Below are 20,830 nucleotides of genomic sequence, written 5' to 3' on the forward strand. Positions count from 1 at the left end.
CTTGTTGATCACTTAGCAAGCCGAATCTCCAATATGCTCAGGGGTGCCCTAGAGATCTGGAAGAGAGAAGCAGAGTAGGGAAAAAAAGATTAATAGTTAGAAAGCCCAACCTGGATACTGGTCCTATCTGCACTTAACTAGCTGTATGATTGTGAAGAAATCCCTTCACCTCTCTAGATCCCAGTTTCCTGGTGTACATAAGAGGGAATTTGGCTGGGAGATACCTAAGGTCTCTTTGGGCTCTAAAAATTCTATTGTCATTTTGGAGGTGGGCTGAAACCCTATCTTAGCTAACTTCTGCATTGCATGTAGTGATTTTGAATAACCCACCTCAACCCTTTATTTCTTCAGCTGAACAGATCTGTTATCCTCTCTCTTTTTTATTCTCACTTTAAACATGTCCAGGAGAGGCAGCGTGGCATAATAATAATAATGACTGGCATTTACAAAGCACTTTAAGGTTTGTGAAATGCTTTATAAATATTATCTCATATGATCCTTACAACAGCTCTATAAGGTAGGTCATTATTATTATTTTATTATATTGTGATATAATAATAAATATAATATGTAATTATAATATATATATATTATATATAATGTATGTAATATATATTATATATTATTATTATTCCCATTTTGCAGATAAGGAAACTGATAGAGTATTCAACTTGGAGCCAAGAAGACCTTGGTTTAAATCCCACCTCTGCCACTTACTACCTATGTTACTAGGCAGGAATCTTAACCTCTATGAGTTAGTTTTCTCATCTGTTACATGAGAGTGTTTTACTTGTTGGTCTTTGAGTTCCTTTCCAATTCTGGAATTATGATGTTATATCATAGAAGTCTTAACTTACCAAGCCGAGATCTGGCTCCATTTGCTAATGTGCCCCCATCCAATTTTCTACCTGCTGACTTCCTATCTGTCTTTTAAAAGCCAACTTGAGATGTCGCTTCTTTCACAAAGCCTTCCTTGATCTCCCCTCCCAACTTGGGACCCTCACATATTCAAGTCAAGTCAACAAACATTTTTAAGTTTTTAATATGTGCCAGAGACAAAGAAAGGCAAAAGCATGGTCCTTGTTTCTAGAGGCTCATGTTCTAATGGGGGAGACATGTCAAGAACTATGTACATAAACAAATTGTTAATTGAGTAAATTGAAAGCAATCTCATTGGCAAGGCACTAGTATCTGGGGGACTAGGAGAGGTTTTCTGCAGAAGGCTTGGGATTGGGGCTCAATCATGAAGGAAGCCAGAGAAGCTAAGAAGTAGATGTGAGGGAAAAGATCATTTCAGGCATGAGGAACAACAAATGCAAAAGGATGGAGTTGGGAGATTGAGTGTCATGTTAGAGGAGCAGAAAGAAATTCAGGGTCTCTTGTGCTGAAGATTAGAGTAACATGGAGGGGAGTAAAGTATAAGAAGACTGGAAATGTGAAGGGTTTTAAAAGACAAATTGAGGATTTTATGGCTTAATAGGAAGCCACTGGTGTTAACTGAGTAGGGGATTGGGTGACATGGTCAGATCTGTGTTTTAGGAAGATCACTTTTGAAGCTGAATGGAGGAATGGGGTGACAGATGGGAGCGCTGACTGGGGAACGGGGCAACCAGAATATACGCCATCTTGGAGTGGGTGGGAGGGTAGAAATGGGGAGAAAATTTGTAATTCAAACTCTTGTGAAAATCAATGCTGAAAACTAAATATATCAAATAGATTAAATTAAAAAAAGAAGCTGAATGGAGGATTTATTAGAGAGGGGAGAAAGCTTGAGGCAGAGACATCAACCAAAAGGGTATTGGAATTGCCCAGGTCTTTTTTGATTAGAGTTTGGACCAGGATGGCAGCCTTGTCAGAGGGGAGAAGAAACTTAGAGAGGGATGTTGAGAAGGTAGCAAGGACAGTTAGAATATGTGGGGTTAATGAGAGTGACAAGTCGAGGAAAATCTAGGATAGGAGGCTGGGTCACTGTAATTATTTGTGTGTTTTCGTATCCCCCCCCCCCACCCCTCTAAAATTATGTGTTTTCCCCCAGTGCCTGCACGAAATAGGATCCTGATGAATGTTTGTTGAGTAGAGTGGTTCCAAGAACGGGCCAATACTTGTATTACAAAGTTCTTCTACTGTGCTCATCCTATTTACAAGTAGAGAACCTGAAGGCCAAGAAGAATGTGTGGGGCCACTTTATAGATGACTATGCTGAAGAACCAAAGAGACAGCCTTTGGAATCCCTGCAAGGCAGTTTCTCCCACTGCCAGGTTCCCAACAATTTAGGCTTAAAAGCCAATTAAGTAGAGAAAGAAAAAGTCACAGGAGATAAGCTTCTCTCAAGGGTTCTTTTTGTTTGTTTTCAAGGGATTATCACCCCTGGGTGTTATAATCATCACAATTATGAATATCAGCCTAGCACCTTTTGTATACTTCACTCCATAATCCTGCAACATTGTTATCGCTCAGTACTCCTTGAAGACCAAGTGCTTGTTATTTTCTGCCATCTATCCTGGGAAGGAGGATGATCCTCTCTCTTCTCATCTCTGCTCTTCTCATTTTACCAATGGGGAAATTAAGGCGCCACCAAAAAAGGAGATGTCTAGTGGTTTTAAGCCAGATAAGTGTAGTGGAGAGAAAGCTGGTCTCAGAGCCAATAAGACCTGGGTTCAAGTCCCATTTCTGACAGTCTGCTGGACCCTGGGCAAGTCACTAATATCTCAGTTTTCTCACCTATAAAATGAGGTTGGTTGTACCTCATGGCCTCTAAGATTCCTCCATCTTTATCTATGACCGTTTGACCCATTGAGGACCCAGAGCCAGCCTTGGCAAAGACATGTATCACTACCAATGCCTCTCCCTCTCATCCCCTATCCCCCAAACAAAAAGTACTGCATCACAGGCTTGGGACATACCCATTGGTGCCCATTTCACCCCTTGCTGCGAATATGAATTTAGAGGACAGGTCCTACTCCTGGTCTAACTGAGGTGTCTGACCCTGAATCCCAAGAAGCACTGTTTCTTTAAAAGAAGCTGGAGAGGAGTCTCTGATTTTGCACTCTGACCCCAGGCCTCCATTGAGAGTGTTGTGGTTTAAAACCTTCACTGCCAGTCCTGGAGTAAAAAAAAAAAGCCATTGCTTAGCGACTCTACTACCCAGAGACAAAAAGTCCCTGGAATATAAAGGGCCGTATCGATGCAATAATAAGAAGTTTCATCCTTGGCTCCCTGGAATAGTGCTGTAGTTTCTACTCTGCTCTGCTGGGGACTGAGGGTTTGGCTAGGGGAAGGTAGCCTGACTCCATAGGGGAGCTTCCTTAAGTCCAAAAAAAGAGAAGCTGAAGATGGATGGAGGGGGATGGGAAGTGAGCAGGGAGAGGAGAGGAAACTGTGGGTAGAGCCTGAGAGATCTAGCTAGGCTCTGATCTCTGTCTGAGCTGCTGACAGAGTACCCCATGGAGACTCCTTCCTTCCCACAGCCAAAAAACTCTGTCCATGGTAATCACGATTTATTAAAAGGAGCCAGGACTAACAGAGAAGGGAGATTAAGTAGCTGAGCTTGGTGCTGAATTTCTCTGGGAGATGGTTGGTTGCTGGGAGGCGGTGGGACTCAGCATCTGTGCCTGGCTCTGGCTTCCCTCTTTTTACTTCATCCTCCCCTCTTGTCCAGCCTCTTTCCCTCCTCCTCTCACATCTCCTGGATTCTTATTGTTGAGAACACTGAAACAGCAGTAGAGGGGGAGAAAGTGGATGAAGGAGGGGGGTGGAGATTGCCTCATGTATTGATTAACTTTTCTGTTTGGATTGATGGCATTCTGAATTTGACCTGTGTTCTGACTCTGACCTGATTCCCATGCAATTTTGAACAAGTCAATCTTAGCTCATTAGGGCCTCAGTATCTTCATTTTTAAAATGGTTAGGGGTGGGGCTGGAGGTTTTGGACTAAATGATCTCTGGGGTCCCTCCTACTTCTTAATCTTATCGTCCTTTGAATCACAGTTATGATGCTGCCACCTCTTCACCTTTTTAGACAAAAGTAGTGATACTTACCTACTCTCAGGAAGACTTATGTTTTGATTTTTGTAGATGGAATGTGAAAAGCCTAGCTAGGCTCTGATCTCTAGAGTGGATGACCTATAGTGATAAGCCACACTTCCTGATCCAGCCCCATCATGATGAGTGGAACATACTACAGAATCTCAGAGTTGTTAGAGGTCCAGCCAAACCCTTACTTGAATGGGAATCTTTGCTATAACATCTCCAACAAGTCATTATCCAGCTTTTTAGGCATCTGGCTGAGGTGGCCAGTGTATTTATTTACAAGGTAATCTATAGGTATAAAGCAGACCAAAGGTAACTGGGCAGTCCCTGAGATTGAATTTGGCTTCATTGCCACTGCTATAACCAGTTAAGATTTCAGACCATGGATATTGGGAACATAAGCATTTGGTTGAAAATTGAAAATAAAACAATTCATGGCACCAAGCTTTTAGGAACTCAAAACCTAAAGAAAGAGGAACAAATAGAAAGGAAGCCTCTGTGTGCTGAGGCCATCATTCTGAATGTTTGGGACCAACCATGGGATGACACTTTTTAATCTTTCATGGCATTAGCTAAAGCCTCCTTTGTGGGAAAGTGGTGGAAAATGGTTGGAAGTTCCTACTCAGAGAAGTAACAAAAACACAAGATTGGTCCTATTGAGCCAGAATCCATTGCCAAGGACACAGGGTACTGAGCCAAGAGACCATAAGCAGGCATGGTATATAGATGAAAAGTAGGGAATTGATACCAGGATCAGAGTTTGAAGAGCAAATACATAAAGCGTGGTATTGGGGTGAGGCTAAAGAAAGGGTATACGTTTTGCACAGAATTCTCATAATTTGTAGCATTCCAGTTTTTTGAGGGTCCATCGATTACTTTGATGGATGACTATTTCCTTCTATCTCCCCCTGGTTTGGTTATCTTAGGCTTAGCAATAGAAGGCCACTGAATGCAGCTTCACCATTTTACAGATGATGACACTGACTTGTTCAAGGAGACACATTTGGTAAGTGGCAAAGGCAACAGAGATACATTGGCCCTTGCTGTGGAATTGCTCTCTAAGGAAATGGCTGTCTTTAAGCAGTTTAACAGGGTTTTAACAGGTCTAGGGATCATGGTGGGCAGCCCCAAAAGCTCTTGCCCATTTTGTTCTTTGGGGGCCAATCTAAATTATGTCTCTTGGATGAAATGGAAACAGGACCAATGTGTAGCAAATGGTAGTGGGGACATTTTTTAAAGGAATTTCTGTCTCCTACACTTGCTTCTTGTGGTGTGAGAGCATGGCCTCTATATCCTGAAACCCTGGGGGCAGCTACTGATGGGAATTGTGACTACTCTCCTACCCTGGACAACCCCATTTATAGATAAGAAAATGGAGGCTCAGAGATGGTAAGTGATTTGCCCAGGGTCATACAGTTAGTGTCTGAGGTTAGATTTGAACACCGTTCTTTATGACTCCAAGTCCAGTTCCCTATCTACTATGTCATACATTGTAAGGAAAAGTATATTCCTTGGGATATCCTTTTGCATTTAGACTAAATCAGCCATCAGAACATCTCCATCATCAGGGAAATTTACAACTGGACTGAATTCAAAACTCAGGACTGATCTATACAAGGTCAGGACCTGATTCATCCATCCTTTGAGAAGTAAAACTCTATAATCCATGATACATGGGATGGGCCTGCTCAAGGGCAAGGATGGACTAGATATTTCTTTATAGTTCCAGAAGACTGAATGCAGAAGAGCTTGCCAGTGATTCGGAACATTCCTAGAAAGGTGTCCAGATTTTTAATACACTTTGTATTTTGGTTGGATTAAATCTTCATTTTTGAATAAGCCGTTGTAAACCCCACTTGGACTCTGGCTTGTGTAGGGCAAAGGATGAAGCTGATGCTAGATTAGAAACCCCAGATGGTAACCCTGATATGGGATGATAGAAATACTGACCAGGTGTGGAACCAACATGTGGCTTCAGGTTGCTAAGGGTTTATAATTTAGTGAGGGAGACATTTGTCCAGTAGTGAGGTAACATAGATTCATGATAGGATTGTTCTAGCTTCATTCCTCACCTTCCCCCCTGAGGTCCCATCCCTCTAGAAAATCTAAGTGTTTTTTTCTCTTCTAGATGGTTTGTATCCTCACAGAGGGTCAACAATATCGTCTTTGTATGTGAAAGAGAAGACCTTTTTAAAAATGTCTGTCAGAGGTAGAACCTCAAGTATTTAAGGGTTATAATGTCCTCACTGGAGTAGTGAAGAGGTCTTTGACTTTTTCATGATTGAGACATTTTTTTCATTTAAAAGAGAGTACTAGCATAGTGAATGTGACAAACTTAACCTTAAGGCTGAGATTCTGTATGTGTGTGTGTGTGTGTGTGTGTGTGTGTGTGTGTGTGTGTGTTGGAGTTCCTACTATCCTTTAGCAAGGGGCAGGGAACCAGAGAGCTGCCCTTTAGGCCAGGAAATGCCAAGTCTGCAGCTGTTAGGGGGACTATTCATGAATGCTAACCCACATTATGTATGCATTTAGCCATGTATGAACCTATATTGCATGCTGCCTAGGAAGCATAGCAGCAGTGACCCATGGTCTTTGTCACCATAATATCCACAAACGCTGTGCTGTATTCACTGAAATAACCAGAGTTGTGGCAACAAGGCAAAGTTCGTCAATCAGAGGTCTTAATTTTTGGTTCTGAAAATATAGTTGCTATAACCGTGGGCCTAATGGTCCTCCTGTGATTTTTTTTAAATTATTTTTTTCTGCAATTACATGTAAAGACAATTTTTAACATTCGTTTTTTAAAGTATTGAGTTTGAAATTCTATCCCTCTTTCTCTCCCCTCCCCTCTCTCCCCTCCCTAGATGGTAAGTAATCTAACATAGGTGATACATATTCAATCATTTAAAACATTCCCATTTTAGTCATTTTGTGGAAGAAAGCTTGAACCAAGAAAAAGAAAAAAAATAAGAACAGTGAAAAATAGTGTGCTTTGGTTTGTATTCAGATGTCATCGAGTCTCTTTCTCAGGGTGGATAGCATTTTTCATCATGAGTCCTTTGGGATTGTCTTGGGTGGTTGTATTGCTGAGAATAGCTAAGTCATTCACAGTTGATCATTATACAATATTGCTGTTGCTGTGTGCAGTGTTCTCTTGGTTCTGCTCATTTCACTCTGCATCAGTTCATGTAAGTCTTTTCAGGTTTTTCCAAACTCATCATGCTCATCATTTCTTACAGAACAATAATATTCCATTATAATCATATGCCGCAACTTGTTCAGACATTCCCCATTTGATACCTGCACATGCTTTCAATTCATTTAATATTTATTGAGGAACTACTATGTGCAAGGTATATAGAGGCAATGTGATACAATGGCTAGAATATTAAGCTTGAAGCCAGAAGACCTAGGTAATTCTGCCTCTGTCATTAGCTATGTGACTCTAGGCAAGTCACTTAACCTCTATGTATCGTAGGAATGATCTACTAAATCATAGAGTTCATTACAGAGTTACTACACTGAGAATTCTCCCCAGTGGACAAAATCAAAGATTCCTCAAATATTCATATATGTTAAAGGCACCATACTAAGGGCTGCAGAGGTCAAGATAAAAGGGATATAGTTCCTGTCCTCAAGAAGCTTAGACTCAGATCTGCCCTCTAGGATTTAGTGGAACATGTACAAGGCATCTTGAAAGTCTTAATGTAGTTTTAAGTTCTATAACTTGTTAAAATTTTTAAGCTTGAATAGCTCCAAATGGTACTAAGACTTATAGGAGCCTCTATACATGTGCTGCTTTAATAGCTTACTAAAGCTCTTACCCCTTGCATAATCTCTCTTCCACAGGATGGTCCTTCAGATATGTGAAGGCAGCTATTGTGTTCCACTTCATCTTTCTCTTCTCTGTATTAACCATTCCTAGAGCCCTTAGCCAATCCTCATGCGGCATCAGAACTATGATGGGGGTGGGGGGGGCTTTGCATCTCTTGGTCCTCTGCCAGTTTCCAAGATAAATACACAAACAAACTGCATTTTCCTCCAGGTGATGGAATTTCTTGTTAGGATTAGGTTTAAGTTTTCTCACTCTCCTGTTTGTCCTCCTCTGTACATTCCATCCTGTTAGATTATTTCCAAAAATATGGCATCCATGACCAGGTACAACACTACAAATGTGCTCTGACTATGGCAGAGTGCATTGAGACTATCACCCCCATTCTTTAGCTACTCTGCTTTTACTAAGGGGTGGGGAGAAGGGAAGGGGAATGGTATAAGTGCCGCCTACTACATAGTAGTGGAGCTTTGTGTCAGGCACTCTAAGTGCTTTACAGATATTATCTCATCTAATCCTCACAACAACTCTTCAAGGTAGGTCATATTATCAGCCCAATTTTACAGTTGAGGAAACTGAGACAAACAGAGGTTAAGTGATTTGCTCAGGATCACACAATTGATAAATATCGGAGGCCATATTTGAACTCAGGTCTTCTTGGCTCCAGGCCCAGAGCTCTATCCTCTGCACCACCTGGCTACCTCTCTTAATGGTGCCTGATACTGAACTAGCTCTTATGATGCTTTTAGCAGCAACTAGGGCCAGCTGGACCATCAGGGATGACCTTATTCAGACTAGAGGGAACAGTAGCACTCTTGGGATGAGGGGGCTCTACCTGGAAGCCTCTTTAATGAGGAGAGCCAGAATCCATTCCCTTGCTGTTGTTGGGGTCTGTAGTTTTTTTCTGGTTTTGTTTTGTTTTTCCTCTGTCCTCTGCTTATCTCTGGTTTCCCCCATTATTTGTTTTTTAATCAGTCTCTTTCATGTTGTGAGAAATGAGAGACTGGATATTCCTATCACACATGATTGTTTCTGTGGATTTTTTTCTTCTCCTCCCATCTCTGTAATTTCCCCATCCCCAGATGAGGGTGATAAGTGTTTGAGATGCATAACTGTGTCTCGTTTCAGTGCCTAATAGAAGATGGAGAATGAGCCGAGGCACCTTTCTGCTCAGTAAATTCGTAATTACAGGCTTTCTCGTCTCGCCTCTTCGGCAACTAGAGAAATGTAGATTGGTTTGTTGAGGTTTTGTGTGTTTGCAGTGAGAGTGGGTAGTGGGGAAAGCATCTTTCCAGAAGAATAGCGACAGATTGTGTCATGGTTTATAGAGTTTTCACATCTAGAAGGATGGATGAACCAGGTCCTGACCTTGTATCGATCAGAACTGAGTTTTGAATTCAGTCCAGTTGTAATCTTCATTGATGGTGGAGATGTTCTGATGGCTGATTTACTATGAAATCAAGAGGATGCCCCAAGAAATATACTTTTCCTTACAAAGTATGATATAGTGAATAGGACACTGGACTTGAAGTCATAAAGGACTGTGTTCAAATCTAACCTAAAACACTTACTGTGTGACCTTGGGCAAATCACTTACCATCTTGAGCCTTTTTTCTTATTTATAAAATGAAAGCATTGGAGTTGGATTTGATGTCCTCAAAGGTCCCTCCTCGCTCTAAATCTATGATCCTCTAAGTCACCAAACCTCTATTGGCTTCAGTTTTATTACCTGTAAAAATGGGAGAGTTGACTTCTAGGTCTATTATCCTAAACAGATCATAAAAATGGGGAAAGGACTCACGTGTACAAAAATATTGAGAGCAGCTCTTTTTGTGGTGGCCAAGAACTGGAAATTGAAGGGATGCCCATCAATTGGTGAATGGCTGAACAAGTTGTGGTATACGAATGTAATGGAATACTATTGTAATATCTTGATTTCTCATAAAGTCACTAGCTTCCACTTGCTCCAATCTAATTTTTAAGGTAGTATTTTCTTCTTCTTTTGGACCTCCTTTGCCATTTGGCTAATTCTGCCTTTCAAGACATTCTTCTCCTCATTGGCTTTTTGGAGCTCTTTTGTCATTTGAGTTAGTCTATTTTTTAAAGTGTTGTTTTCTTCAATATTTTTTTCAGTATTTTTTTGGGTCTCCTTTAGTAAGTCATTGACTTGTTTTTCCTGGTTTTCTCGCATCATTCTCATTTCTCATCCCAATTTTTCGTCTACTCCTCTAACTTGCTTTTCCAACTCCTTTTTCCAACTCTTCCATGGCCTGAGACCAGTTCATGTTTTTCTTGGAGGCTTTTGGTGTAGGCTCTTTGACTTTGTTGACTTCTTCTGGCTGTATGTTTTGGTCTTCTTTGTCACCAAAGAAAGATTCCAAAGTCTGAGACTGAATCTGAGTGTGTTTTCACTGCCTGGCCATGTTCCCAGCCAACTTACTTGACCCTTGAGTTTTTTGTTGGGGTATGACTGCTTGTAGAGCAAAGAGTACTTTGTTCCAAGCTTGAGGGGATGCGCTGTTGATTTCAGAGCTATTTCTATACAGCCAACTCTGCCACACCAGCACTCCTCCTTCCTCAAGAACCACTGACCCGGACCTGATGCAAATCTTAAGCAGGCTCTGCACTCCCACTCTGATCCCCCACTTAATTCCTCCCACTAGGTGGGCCTGGGGCCAGAAATAACTGCAGCTGTAGTTCTGTAGCTGTACCTCCCCTGCTGTCCCTGGGGCGGTGGCTGAACCACGAACTCTGTCCCCTGCCGCTTTTCCCACTAACCTTCTCTCTTGTCTTTGGTGTTTGTGGGTTGAGAAGTCTGGTAACTGCCACAGCTCACTGATTCAGGGCTCTAGAGCCTGTTCCGCCCAGCTCCCTGTCTGGTTGGTTTTGCTGCTGCCCACGCTGAGCTCTATTTCCCTCAGCTCCGTGTGCGATAGACCTCATCCAGCGACCATCCAGGCTGTCCTGGGCTGGATCCCTGCTTCCCTCTGCTATTTTGTGGGTTCTGCAGTTCTAGAATTTGTTCAGAGCCATTTTTATAGGTTTTTGGAGGGACCTGGCGGGGAGCTCACCCAAGTCCCTGCTTTCCAGCCACTATCTTGGCCAATGGAATACTATTGTGTTATAAGAAATAATGAGCAGGCGAACTTCAGAAAAGCCTGGAGAGACTTATATGAACTGATATTGAGTGAAGTGAGCAGAATCAGGAGAACATTGTACACAATAACAGCCACATTGTATGACCACTAAATTTGATAGACTTAGCTCTTCTCATCAATGCAAGGACCTAAGACAATTCCAAAAGACTAATGATGAAAATGTCATCCACATCCAGTAAAAGAAACAAGGAGTCTCAATGCAGATTGAAGCAGACTGTTTTCTTTTTTTATTTTATGTTTTTCCTTCTCATGGTTCACCCCTATTCGTTCTAATTCTTCTGTACAACATGACTAATGTGAAAATATGTTTAATAGGAATGTATATGTAGATTGCATACCATCTTGGGGAGGGGGGAGAAAATTTAAAACTTGTGAAAGTGAATGTTGAACACTAAAAACAAAGAAATTAGTAAAAAAAATGAAAGGGTTGGACTACATGGCCTCTGAGCTTCCTTCCTATGATGAGCAGAGGCTTGAAGTGGGGCTGGAATCAGGTTGAAAGGGAAACAATGAAAGACTGACCCAGTTGAAAAAAAAAACAAAGACCTGGATCAAGAGTTAGGAAAGGTGGGTCCTAGTCCTGTCTCTTCCATCACTTAGCTGTGCGACAGTGGGAAGATCATGTTACATTTCAGGGTATCAACTTCCTGATTTATCTATATAACGAGGAGGAGGTTGAGTTAGAACATACCTTAGGTCTCTTCCAGCTCTAGAAATTCTTTGAACTTTTTAGAGGCAGACTGAAAACCTTCATAGTTGCATTGAGTAAATGTTAATGGACCATCCTACTCCTTTATATTTTCAAGTGAACAGATCTTCTGGCCTTCCCAATCCTTTCTTTTCCCCTCACTTCAGTCATGTCCATGATAGGCAGGATGACATGGTGGTTAGAGTGTCAGACTCAGAGTCAGGAAGTCAGGGGTGTAATTCCCACCTCTGACCTTTGGACAAGAATCTTAACTTCTCTGAGCATCCATTTCTCCAATTGTAAAATGAAGGAGTTGGATAACATGGATTCCAAGATCCTTCCCACCCCATCGGTAGATCTGCGGTCCTATAGTATCTAGTTGAGATGGGGGTGGGGGAAGGTGGGAGCGTTACATTTGTGGTGATAACCCTTGAATCCTGTGCTTTGAGGGATCCTTGGAATGGAAAAGCATTTATTAATTGCTTACAATATACCATGTACTGGGATAAGTGTTGGGAATATAAATAAAAAAGGGAGAAAATCTCTTCTCCCAAAGAACTACCATTCTAATTGGGGGAAATAAGAAGGAGAAGTGAACTGTGCTGTAAGGGTGATGGCAAGATCCAGGAATCATCAGGGTGGAACAGCAGGATATATGGCAGTCGATAGAAGTGGCCAAAGTACACCCCACAACCAGGGTCTTGAGGGTTCCAAGTCAACAATCCTTGGAAGGTTAGCTCTTGATTGGGATCTGAGTAGGAGACTGCAACATTTGGAGAAGGGGGTCAAAGACAGTCCAGTGGTTTCTTCCCTCTGTCACTCAATGAGTATATATTCCCCATCTCCTTCTCCTTCCTACAACAAACGTGACCAGCACCACTTAGGCGTGAGCAGGGATGCAGGTTTTGAGAAGCAATACTGGCATATATGTTCCTAGGGGCTTCTGTCTTTGGATTTGTGGCACAAATGGAATGATTGACTCTTATGTGTGTGTGTGTGTGTGTGTGTGTGTGTGTGTGTGTGTGTGTGTGTTTAGGTGTGCCGTTGCTTCAAGAAGTTAATCTTAGCTCCCTCATTAGCTGATTCTGGCGAGGGAGTGGCAAGGTAACAGAGCTTCAGGTCCTATCATTCCTTCCCTTCCTCCTCCTCTACTAACATCTTGTGAGAAAGCTTAGGTTTTGTTTTGTTTTTTCCTTTAACCTGGGTAAAATCCTCATATTGGGTCAGCAATATTGAGCTTATATCTGAAGGCCAGGGAATCTATTAGTAAAGCCTTGACTATTCAGCAAGACTACAGAATCCTCCTCTAGGTGGTGCTGGGGTGGTAGAAGTCTCTTTCCTTCATTAGAAGTTGTCCCCCCACCCCCACCCCCACCATGAAGTGCCCCATGATGATATTGCTGTGCAGTTATGGTTCCTCCACAGGCTTACCTTTCCTAGAAGGCTTCCATGTACCAGCTGGGTTGAAGAATTTGTGTTTCTGGCCCTGTACCTTTTGGGTTTTTATTAATCAGAAGAGGGCTTTCCATATTCTCCTATCCCAGGAATTAAGTTATGAGTCCAGGATCCAAGACAGTAGCCACATTCCCTCACATCCAGTGGGAGGAGGATTAACTCATCATAGATTTAGAACTGGGAAGGACTTCGGTGGCCATCTAGACCAACCACTTCATTTGACACATGAGGAAACTGAGTCCTGGGCAGGTAGACTGATATGCCCAAATTACACAAGTGGTATCATAACTGGGGTTTTGACCCGGCTCTTCTGACTCTGGAGCCAGCATCTTTCCCACTGTATGATAAATGTCAAGACAAAAGGTAGTAATATGAATATAGATTTAAAAAATGAAATAGACTCTTTTCCTAAAGAGTTACCATTCTAATTGGAGGAGACATTCCCCTGATTCATTCCATTCCAAGGATCCCTCGAAGCACAGAATTCTATCACAAATGCAATAACCCAACCTTCCTCCAAGGCCAGTCTCAACTAGATAACATAAGGTCATAGATTTATCACTGGAAGGGCTCTTGGAAGTCATCTTATCCAATTAGCTCATTTTACAGATGCGATTCTTACCAGGGTTGCACAGGTAATAAGTGGCAGAGGTGGAAATTAAGCCCAGGTCTTCCTGGCTCCAAGTAGAGTACTGTAACCACCATACCATCCTGCCTCTCATGGACATCATTGAAGTGAGAAGAGAAGAAAGGATTGGGGAGGCTAGCAGATCTGTTCACTTGAAGAAATAAGGAGTTGGGGTCATCCATTCACATTCTGTACTATTCCCTTTATGCGATCCCAATTCCTGTCCTCAAAATCCCTTAGGGTGATGCCTTTCCTTCCCAACAGCGCAGGGGTCTCTGCTGACCTCCTCTGGTGGCCCTTTCTCTGACAGTTTAGCTTATAGAATCACAGGATTTACAGCTGGAAGGGGCCTAAGCGGTGATGGAGCCTCATCCTTTTATTTTAGAGATGAGGAAATGGAGACTTTGAGAGGGAAAGAACGAAGGAAAGAAGGAAAGAAGAGAAAGAGATAAAAGGAGAGGAGAGGAGAGAAAAGGGGAAACAGGCACTTATTAAGCACCTATTATGTGCCAGCCGCTGTGCTAAGCATTTTACAAATATTTTACAAATATTATTTCATTAGATCTTCACCACAACCCTGGGAGGTAGGCACTGTTATTATCCCTATTTTTATAGTTGAAGAAATGGAGACGAAGGTCAAGTGACTTGTTTAGGGTCACACAGCTAGTAAATATCTGAAGCTGGATCTGAACTCAAATCTTCTTGACTCCAGGCTCCATCGGCTGTGCCCACTTGGCTGCCTCTACTTTCCCTTCTAGAAGAGAAGGAACTTTTCAAAGTCCAAAAGGGTAGTAAGTGGCAGAGCCAACATTTGAACTCAGGTCCTCTGATTTCAAATCTGGTATTATTTTCACCATGCTGCATTGCCTCAATTTAGTACCGTGAATTTGTATTTATTGGTGAAACTGGAGGAGGAAGGGAACGCTGCCATTTACAAGCCCCGAAGCCTATTCATTTGTGTAACCAGATCTGTGCAGCTCTGACTTTGGCTGAGGTTGTCACTTCTGGATGATGCTATCTCTTTCTTCTAAACTCTTTCTACTTCTGCTCATTTTTAACCGCAGCAGTCCAGACTCATGAGATGCTCCTATTTAGCATTTCCTCCTGGTGCCTGGGGCTCCCCTCCCCCCACCCAGTGTTGGGGGAAATTCCACAGTATTGAGACTGTCCCCTGATTCCCCTACCCCTCAGCAGTCTCTGCCATGAATTTACATAAATTAGAAGCAAGAGAAACCGAGTCTTCTGGAAACTGGCAGAAAGCATCTTGAATGGACATGAACTGGGTCATTAGAACTGAAAGTTTTCCTACAGAGGGACTTATTTATTTATTTACTCCACTGCTTCTTAAGGCATTTCCCCCCGTTTAATGAAAACCTCTCTGAGGAGGTCCTAGGATGGGACACAGCCAAGAACTGCCTTATTATGATGACATTAGGGCTTGAAGCCGGGCAGCCTACCCAGAGGACTTTGTTTGCTCGCTGTTACAATGGAGAGGGTTTGGGGATTTGGATTTCTAACTTGGCTCTTATTGGCTGGTCAGAGGAGGGCGGAGAGGAAAAAAAAAACAGTGCTAGAGTAGAATATATGTGCGTGTGGATACGAATAAAAATTCATTCATTCTTGGGGCAATTAAATGCCTCTTGTCAACCAACCCACAAGCACTTATTATGTACCTGTTGTATGCCAAGCAAACAAAGAAAAGGCAAAAATAATTCCTGCCTCTCAGGAGAATACATTCTAATGAGAGAGACAACATATAAATGACTAGCTGTTTTTGCAGTTTAGTGATTTTTTTCAGCTGGGTCTGACTCTTCATGACCCCATTGGAGGTTTTCTTGGCAGAGATACTGGAGTGGTTTACCATTTCTCTAGCTCACTTTACAGATGAGGAAACTGAGGCAAAAAGAGTTAAATGACTTGCCTAATAGCTAGGATGATTGCGGGCCTTCTGCGGAAATTGGCATTTGAGCTAAATTAGAAGGAAGTCGGGGAGTTTGAGAGTTGGAAGGAAGAGGAGAGAGCTCCCCAGGTATGGGGGACAGTAAGTCCAAAGGCACTGAAACCTGATGGCTCATCACAGGTGAGGTGAGCACTGTGGTAGTGGGCATTGGGAGAGACAGAAAGCTATTTAGGACATATGTGCCATGGTGTAGGGAATATCATATTGGGTTTCCAGGCAGGAAGACCTGTGTTCAAAATCTGTCTCTGATACTTACTGGCTGTGAAAGGCTGGGCAAAATCATTTAACTTTTATACGCTCCAAGTTGCTCAAAGAGATTTATCTACCAAGTTGCAGTTTGAGGGCATGGACCCTTTCTCTGCCTCCCACCCCTACCCCTTCTCTCATTCTCTCTGTATGATGGAGAGACAAAGAGACATAACTTTCTTTCTCTCGGTCTCTGTGTCTCTCTTCATGTCTCCCTCTCCCTCCTTCTTTTCTACCCTGAAGAAATAGTAGATTACACGACCAAGGAAACTAGCTCTCCTACAGTAGTTTCTAGAGAGAGGCAGCATCCTCTAGGGGCCTGTACACAGAAGATGCTTAATATGTGTTGGTTGAACTGAATTGCTCTATTAATAACCTGATAGCCTGGGAGCCAAGAAACAGAGTCTGAATTTCCAGTTTTTGCTATGTGGGAGAGAGCAGATTTTTTTTCTCTCTGTAGCTCTGGGCTGAGGTGCTTGTATACCTACAACACCCCCTCTCAACGCTGGGCCCCTGTGGATGCATATACCCGGTTACGGATGAATGGTAGGAATAGAGCCAGCTGGATTCTATCAGAGAGGGTATAACGGAAAGAACACTGGGTTTAACAGTCCAAAGACCTGAATTCTATCCTCATAGTGCCCCCTCACTAGCTGTGTGACTTTGGGTAAGTTACTGGATTTCTCTGGCATGGGGTTTCCTCTTCTGGAAAGCAGGAATAGTTCATCTTGGCTTGCTTGGCTCAAAAAGTCACTGTGAGATATCAATTAAGGTAATGCATGAGATACAGTATTTTGTTATCATAAAATGCTCTGTAAGTACAAGGTATGTCTGTTTATAACAATGAATGGTAATAGCTAGCGTTTACATAGCATGTTAAGGTTTGCAAAACACTATAAGTATTATCTCATCTGAGCCTTGCAGTAATTCTGGGAGGTAAGCCCTATTATTAGGCCCGTTTTTACAGCTGAGAAAGTAGAGGAAAAGAGAGTTTAAGTGACTGGCCCAGGGACACGCGGTTCATAAATGTCTGAGTTCACATTTGAATTCAGATCTTGCTAAGTCTAAGTCCGGGTTCTTTATCCAGTGTGCTACCTAGGTGTCTCATTCTTAACATACTCTTCTAAAAGAAACTGCTTCAGTGTGTTCTAAGTGCTTCGAGAACCCCAAATGATAGGCTCTAGAGTATTCTCAAGCTCTGTGGTTGTTTTCCATCCTGATTTTTCTTTTTTCTTTTCCTACTTACAGGGGAAGACCCATCCTGGGTCCTGATTCTTTGAAGTTCCTCTTGGTGTGTGACTTTTTCTGTGGCCAAGAGGACCCATTTCTGAGATGAAGGCCATGCCTTGGAACTGGACTTGTTTGCTGTCCCATTTCCTGCTGTTGGGGATGGGTTCCGCAGCCCTCCTCTCCCGACAGCCCCCTTCCTCACCCCAGAAGCGGTCTTTTCTCACGTTCACTGCAGAGCCCACTGAGGGCTTCAACCACCTTGTGGTGGATGAAAGGACAGGGCACATTTACCTAGGGGCTGTCAACCGTATCTATAAATTGTCCAGTGACTTGAAGGTCTTGGTGACCCATCAGACAGGGCCTGATGAGGATAACCCCAAGTGCTACCCACCCCGAATTGTCCAGACTTGCAATGAGCCCCTTACAACCACCAATAATGTCAACAAAATGCTCCTCATTGACTACAAGGAGAACAGATTGATAGCCTGTGGGAGTCTGTACCAGGGTATCTGTAAGCTTCTCAGGCTGGAGGACCTCTTCAAGCTAGGAGAGCCATTTCACAAGAAAGAACATTACCTGTCTGGGGTCAATGAAAGTGGCTCCGTCTTCGGCGTCATTGTCTCCTACAACAACCTGGATGATAAGCTGTTCATTGCCACTGCCGTGGATGGGAAGCCAGAGTACTTTCCTACTATCTCCAGCCGCAAATTGACCAAGAATTCTGAAGCCGATGGCATGTTCGCTTACGTCTTCCATGATGAGTTTGTAGCCTCTATGATTAAGATACCTTCTGACACTTTCACCATCATCCCTGACTTTGACATCTATTATGTCTATGGATTCAGCAGCGGCAACTTTGTTTATTTCCTGACCCTCCAGCCGGAAATGATGTCCCCTCCAGGCTCCACCACCAAGGAACAAGTTTATACCTCCAAGTTGGTGAGGCTGTGTAAGGAGGACACCGCCTTCAACTCCTACGTGGAGGTGCCCATTGGCTGTGAGCGCAATGGGGTGGAGTATCGCCTGCTGCAAGCCGCCTACCTTTCCAAGGCAGGGGCCTTCCTCGCTCGGACCTTGGGAGTTCGATCAGATGATGACATCCTCTTTACTGTATTCTCCAAGGGTCAGAAGCGGAAAATGAAGTCACTGGATGAGTCTGCCCTGTGCATCTTTGTCCTGAAGCAGATCAATGATCGTATCAAGGAGAGGCTACAGTCTTGCTACAGGGGGGAGGGCACTCTGGACCTCGCCTGGCTCAAAGTGAAGGACATCCCCTGTAGCAGTGCGGTGAGTCAGGGCTGGCCTTCAGAAAATCTGACTGGGGACCAGTGGGACATCATAGCAGTGGGTAGTATTAGCAACAATTTATCTAGTGGTGTTCAGAGCTTCCTCTCCCCAAGAAAACATTTTTTCTTTTCTTCTTTGAATTGACAAAATATTTATTGATAATCTCTTTCTATTATTTTCGTATTATTTTCACAAACTTCTCTGTGAAGTAGGTAGTTCAGGTAATACTGTTCTCAGTTTATACTTGAGGGAATCAAGAATGAGCCATCGTGTTTTTCCAAGCCTTAGTTTCCCTGTTTGCAGGAATGATAATAGGATTGATTCTAAGAGAAATAAAATTACTTATCCGACATCACATTTGATGGTTAGAGAATGGAATTAGACTTTTTCCTCCCAGTCTCATGTTCTTCCCACCACATTATATACTACACTGCCACATTGTTTGTGCTTCCCCTTAAACCCTAGCAACAACAACAAAAGATTTTGCATATGTTTTATATTTAATTATCTTTGAATAATAATATAGCATTAGTATAGTGTTTTAAGGTTTATAAAGTGCATTACAAGTACTACCTCATTTAATCTTCACAACAACCATGGCAAATAAATGACTTGTCCAGAGTCATTTAACAGCTAGTAAACATCTAAGGCTGGATTCGAACTCAGGTCTTCCTGACTCCAGGTCCAACCCTCTATCCAGTGTACCCCCTAACTGTATATCCATTGTCCCTCTTCCCCTAGTAGAATAGAAACTCCTTGTGGGCAGGAATATTTCCCATTTTTTCTTTGTATCCCCAGCACCTAGTAGAGTGGCACATAGTAGGTGCTTAATAAAAGATTGTTGATTTAATTATTGAATATTAGAATTGCTTCTAAGAGGGGAGAATCATATTGAAGAAATATCCACGTATGTTCGGTCCCATGCCAGACCCTACAGAGAGAGTAGATAATATGCTAAGCTGTATTACCACAGTAAACAAAAGATATACGTATCTAGTTTATCATCTTAGGTAGTGAGTAAGGCAGTATGGCGTAGTAGATAGGGCACTAGATTTGGAATCTGGAACACTTGGGTTCAAATCCTGCCTTAGATACTTACTAGCTGTATGAACCTGGACAAATTACTTAACATCTCTTGGTCTCAGTTTGCTCATCTGTAAAATGGAGAGATTGGCTCTATGTGGCTTGAGGTACTTCCTAAATCTAAATCCAAGATGAATTTTTCCAGAAGCTTAGAATGAAGCAATCAGTGGGGGAATGAGCACATTAAATTGGAAATCTGGAATTTTCGGATACTTACCTTTGTTCCTTTCTTTTCCTCTTCTGCTCTGCTGATTAAATTCCAGCTTCAGAGAAGTCAATCTGTGAGACAGTTGTTTTTTTTTTTTCAGATTTGAGGAGACTGTGGCTTGGGTTCTAACTAAATGTTTTGATGCCTGGGGAAAACATGCAAAAAAAAAAATAACATGACCTCAAATCAGCTGTGTAACTTATAATGTTTAAAAACATACAGGGAAAAATTAAGACAAATTCAGTTGAATGATAGGCAGTGGATATCTCAGGACACTAGCTCCTTTTGCGTGAGGCCTTAGGCACTGGCCCGTGATGGGGTTGACCCAGAGACTGCTGGACACTTTGAGGCTGCGGTGAGGAAGGCTGCCTTTCTAGGAAGGAGCTGTGTGGGGCAGGACCAGCAAAATGCCCTCCTGGGATGTCGCCATAGGGTCAAGGAAGATGAATCTCATAGTTCCCTAATTTAACTAATTCTTCAGAAGTAGGTTTTATGTTCAGTTGTTTCTATATCCATGAAGAAGTGAAAGTGCTATCAAAATGTAAACATAATAGAATGTAATATTGCATAATATTGAAGAAAACATGACTTAACATTTTGAACCTCCTCTAAATTTTGATGTCTTGGAGAAAAGCACCAGTTACCTTGCCCTAGCAATAACTCTGCATGGTTCGTTCCCAAGTGAGTGCCACAAACTCTAGGTGCTCAGTATAGCACATTGTCACAAATATATTTAATTTAATACTTAAAGGATCTGTGATTTCCTAGTTGTGATACCCACTCGATTTATAAGATCGCAAACCCCTCTACATCTTTAATTGATGGTTTAATGAAATGCTAGGGCTAAAATAAGTCATCATTGGAAGTGGTGAAGGGCCTCTCACCTAATTATAGAGGCTGTTCCTCTGACCCCGCCCCCGCCAAATTCCTCACATTCACAATTTTGCCAGGCTCATCATCAAAGCTTTTCCAACTTGGTAGGACCTATCAGAGCTTGAGCCTTAAGATCTTGTTCTCTTGCTCAAT

General features: G+C 42.4%; 1 protein-coding gene across 1 annotated transcript in view; it reads left to right on the forward strand.

Moving 5' to 3' along the window:
- LOC118851039 (plexin-A4-like) overlaps positions 1-20,830 on the forward strand; it is a 116,019-nt gene that overhangs the window by 75,426 nt on the left and 19,763 nt on the right. Inside the window, exon 2 of the mRNA XM_036760623.1 lies at positions 17,245-18,513. Coding sequence (XP_036616518.1) covers positions 17,329-18,513 — 1,185 coding nt within the window. The 5' untranslated portion in view covers positions 17,245-17,328. The remainder of the gene's footprint in view (positions 1-17,244; positions 18,514-20,830) is intronic.

The sequence above is a fragment of the Trichosurus vulpecula genome, chromosome 5 (assembly GCF_011100635.1).
Source record: "Trichosurus vulpecula isolate mTriVul1 chromosome 5, mTriVul1.pri, whole genome shotgun sequence".
Lineage (NCBI taxonomy): Eukaryota > Metazoa > Chordata > Mammalia > Diprotodontia > Phalangeridae > Trichosurus > Trichosurus vulpecula.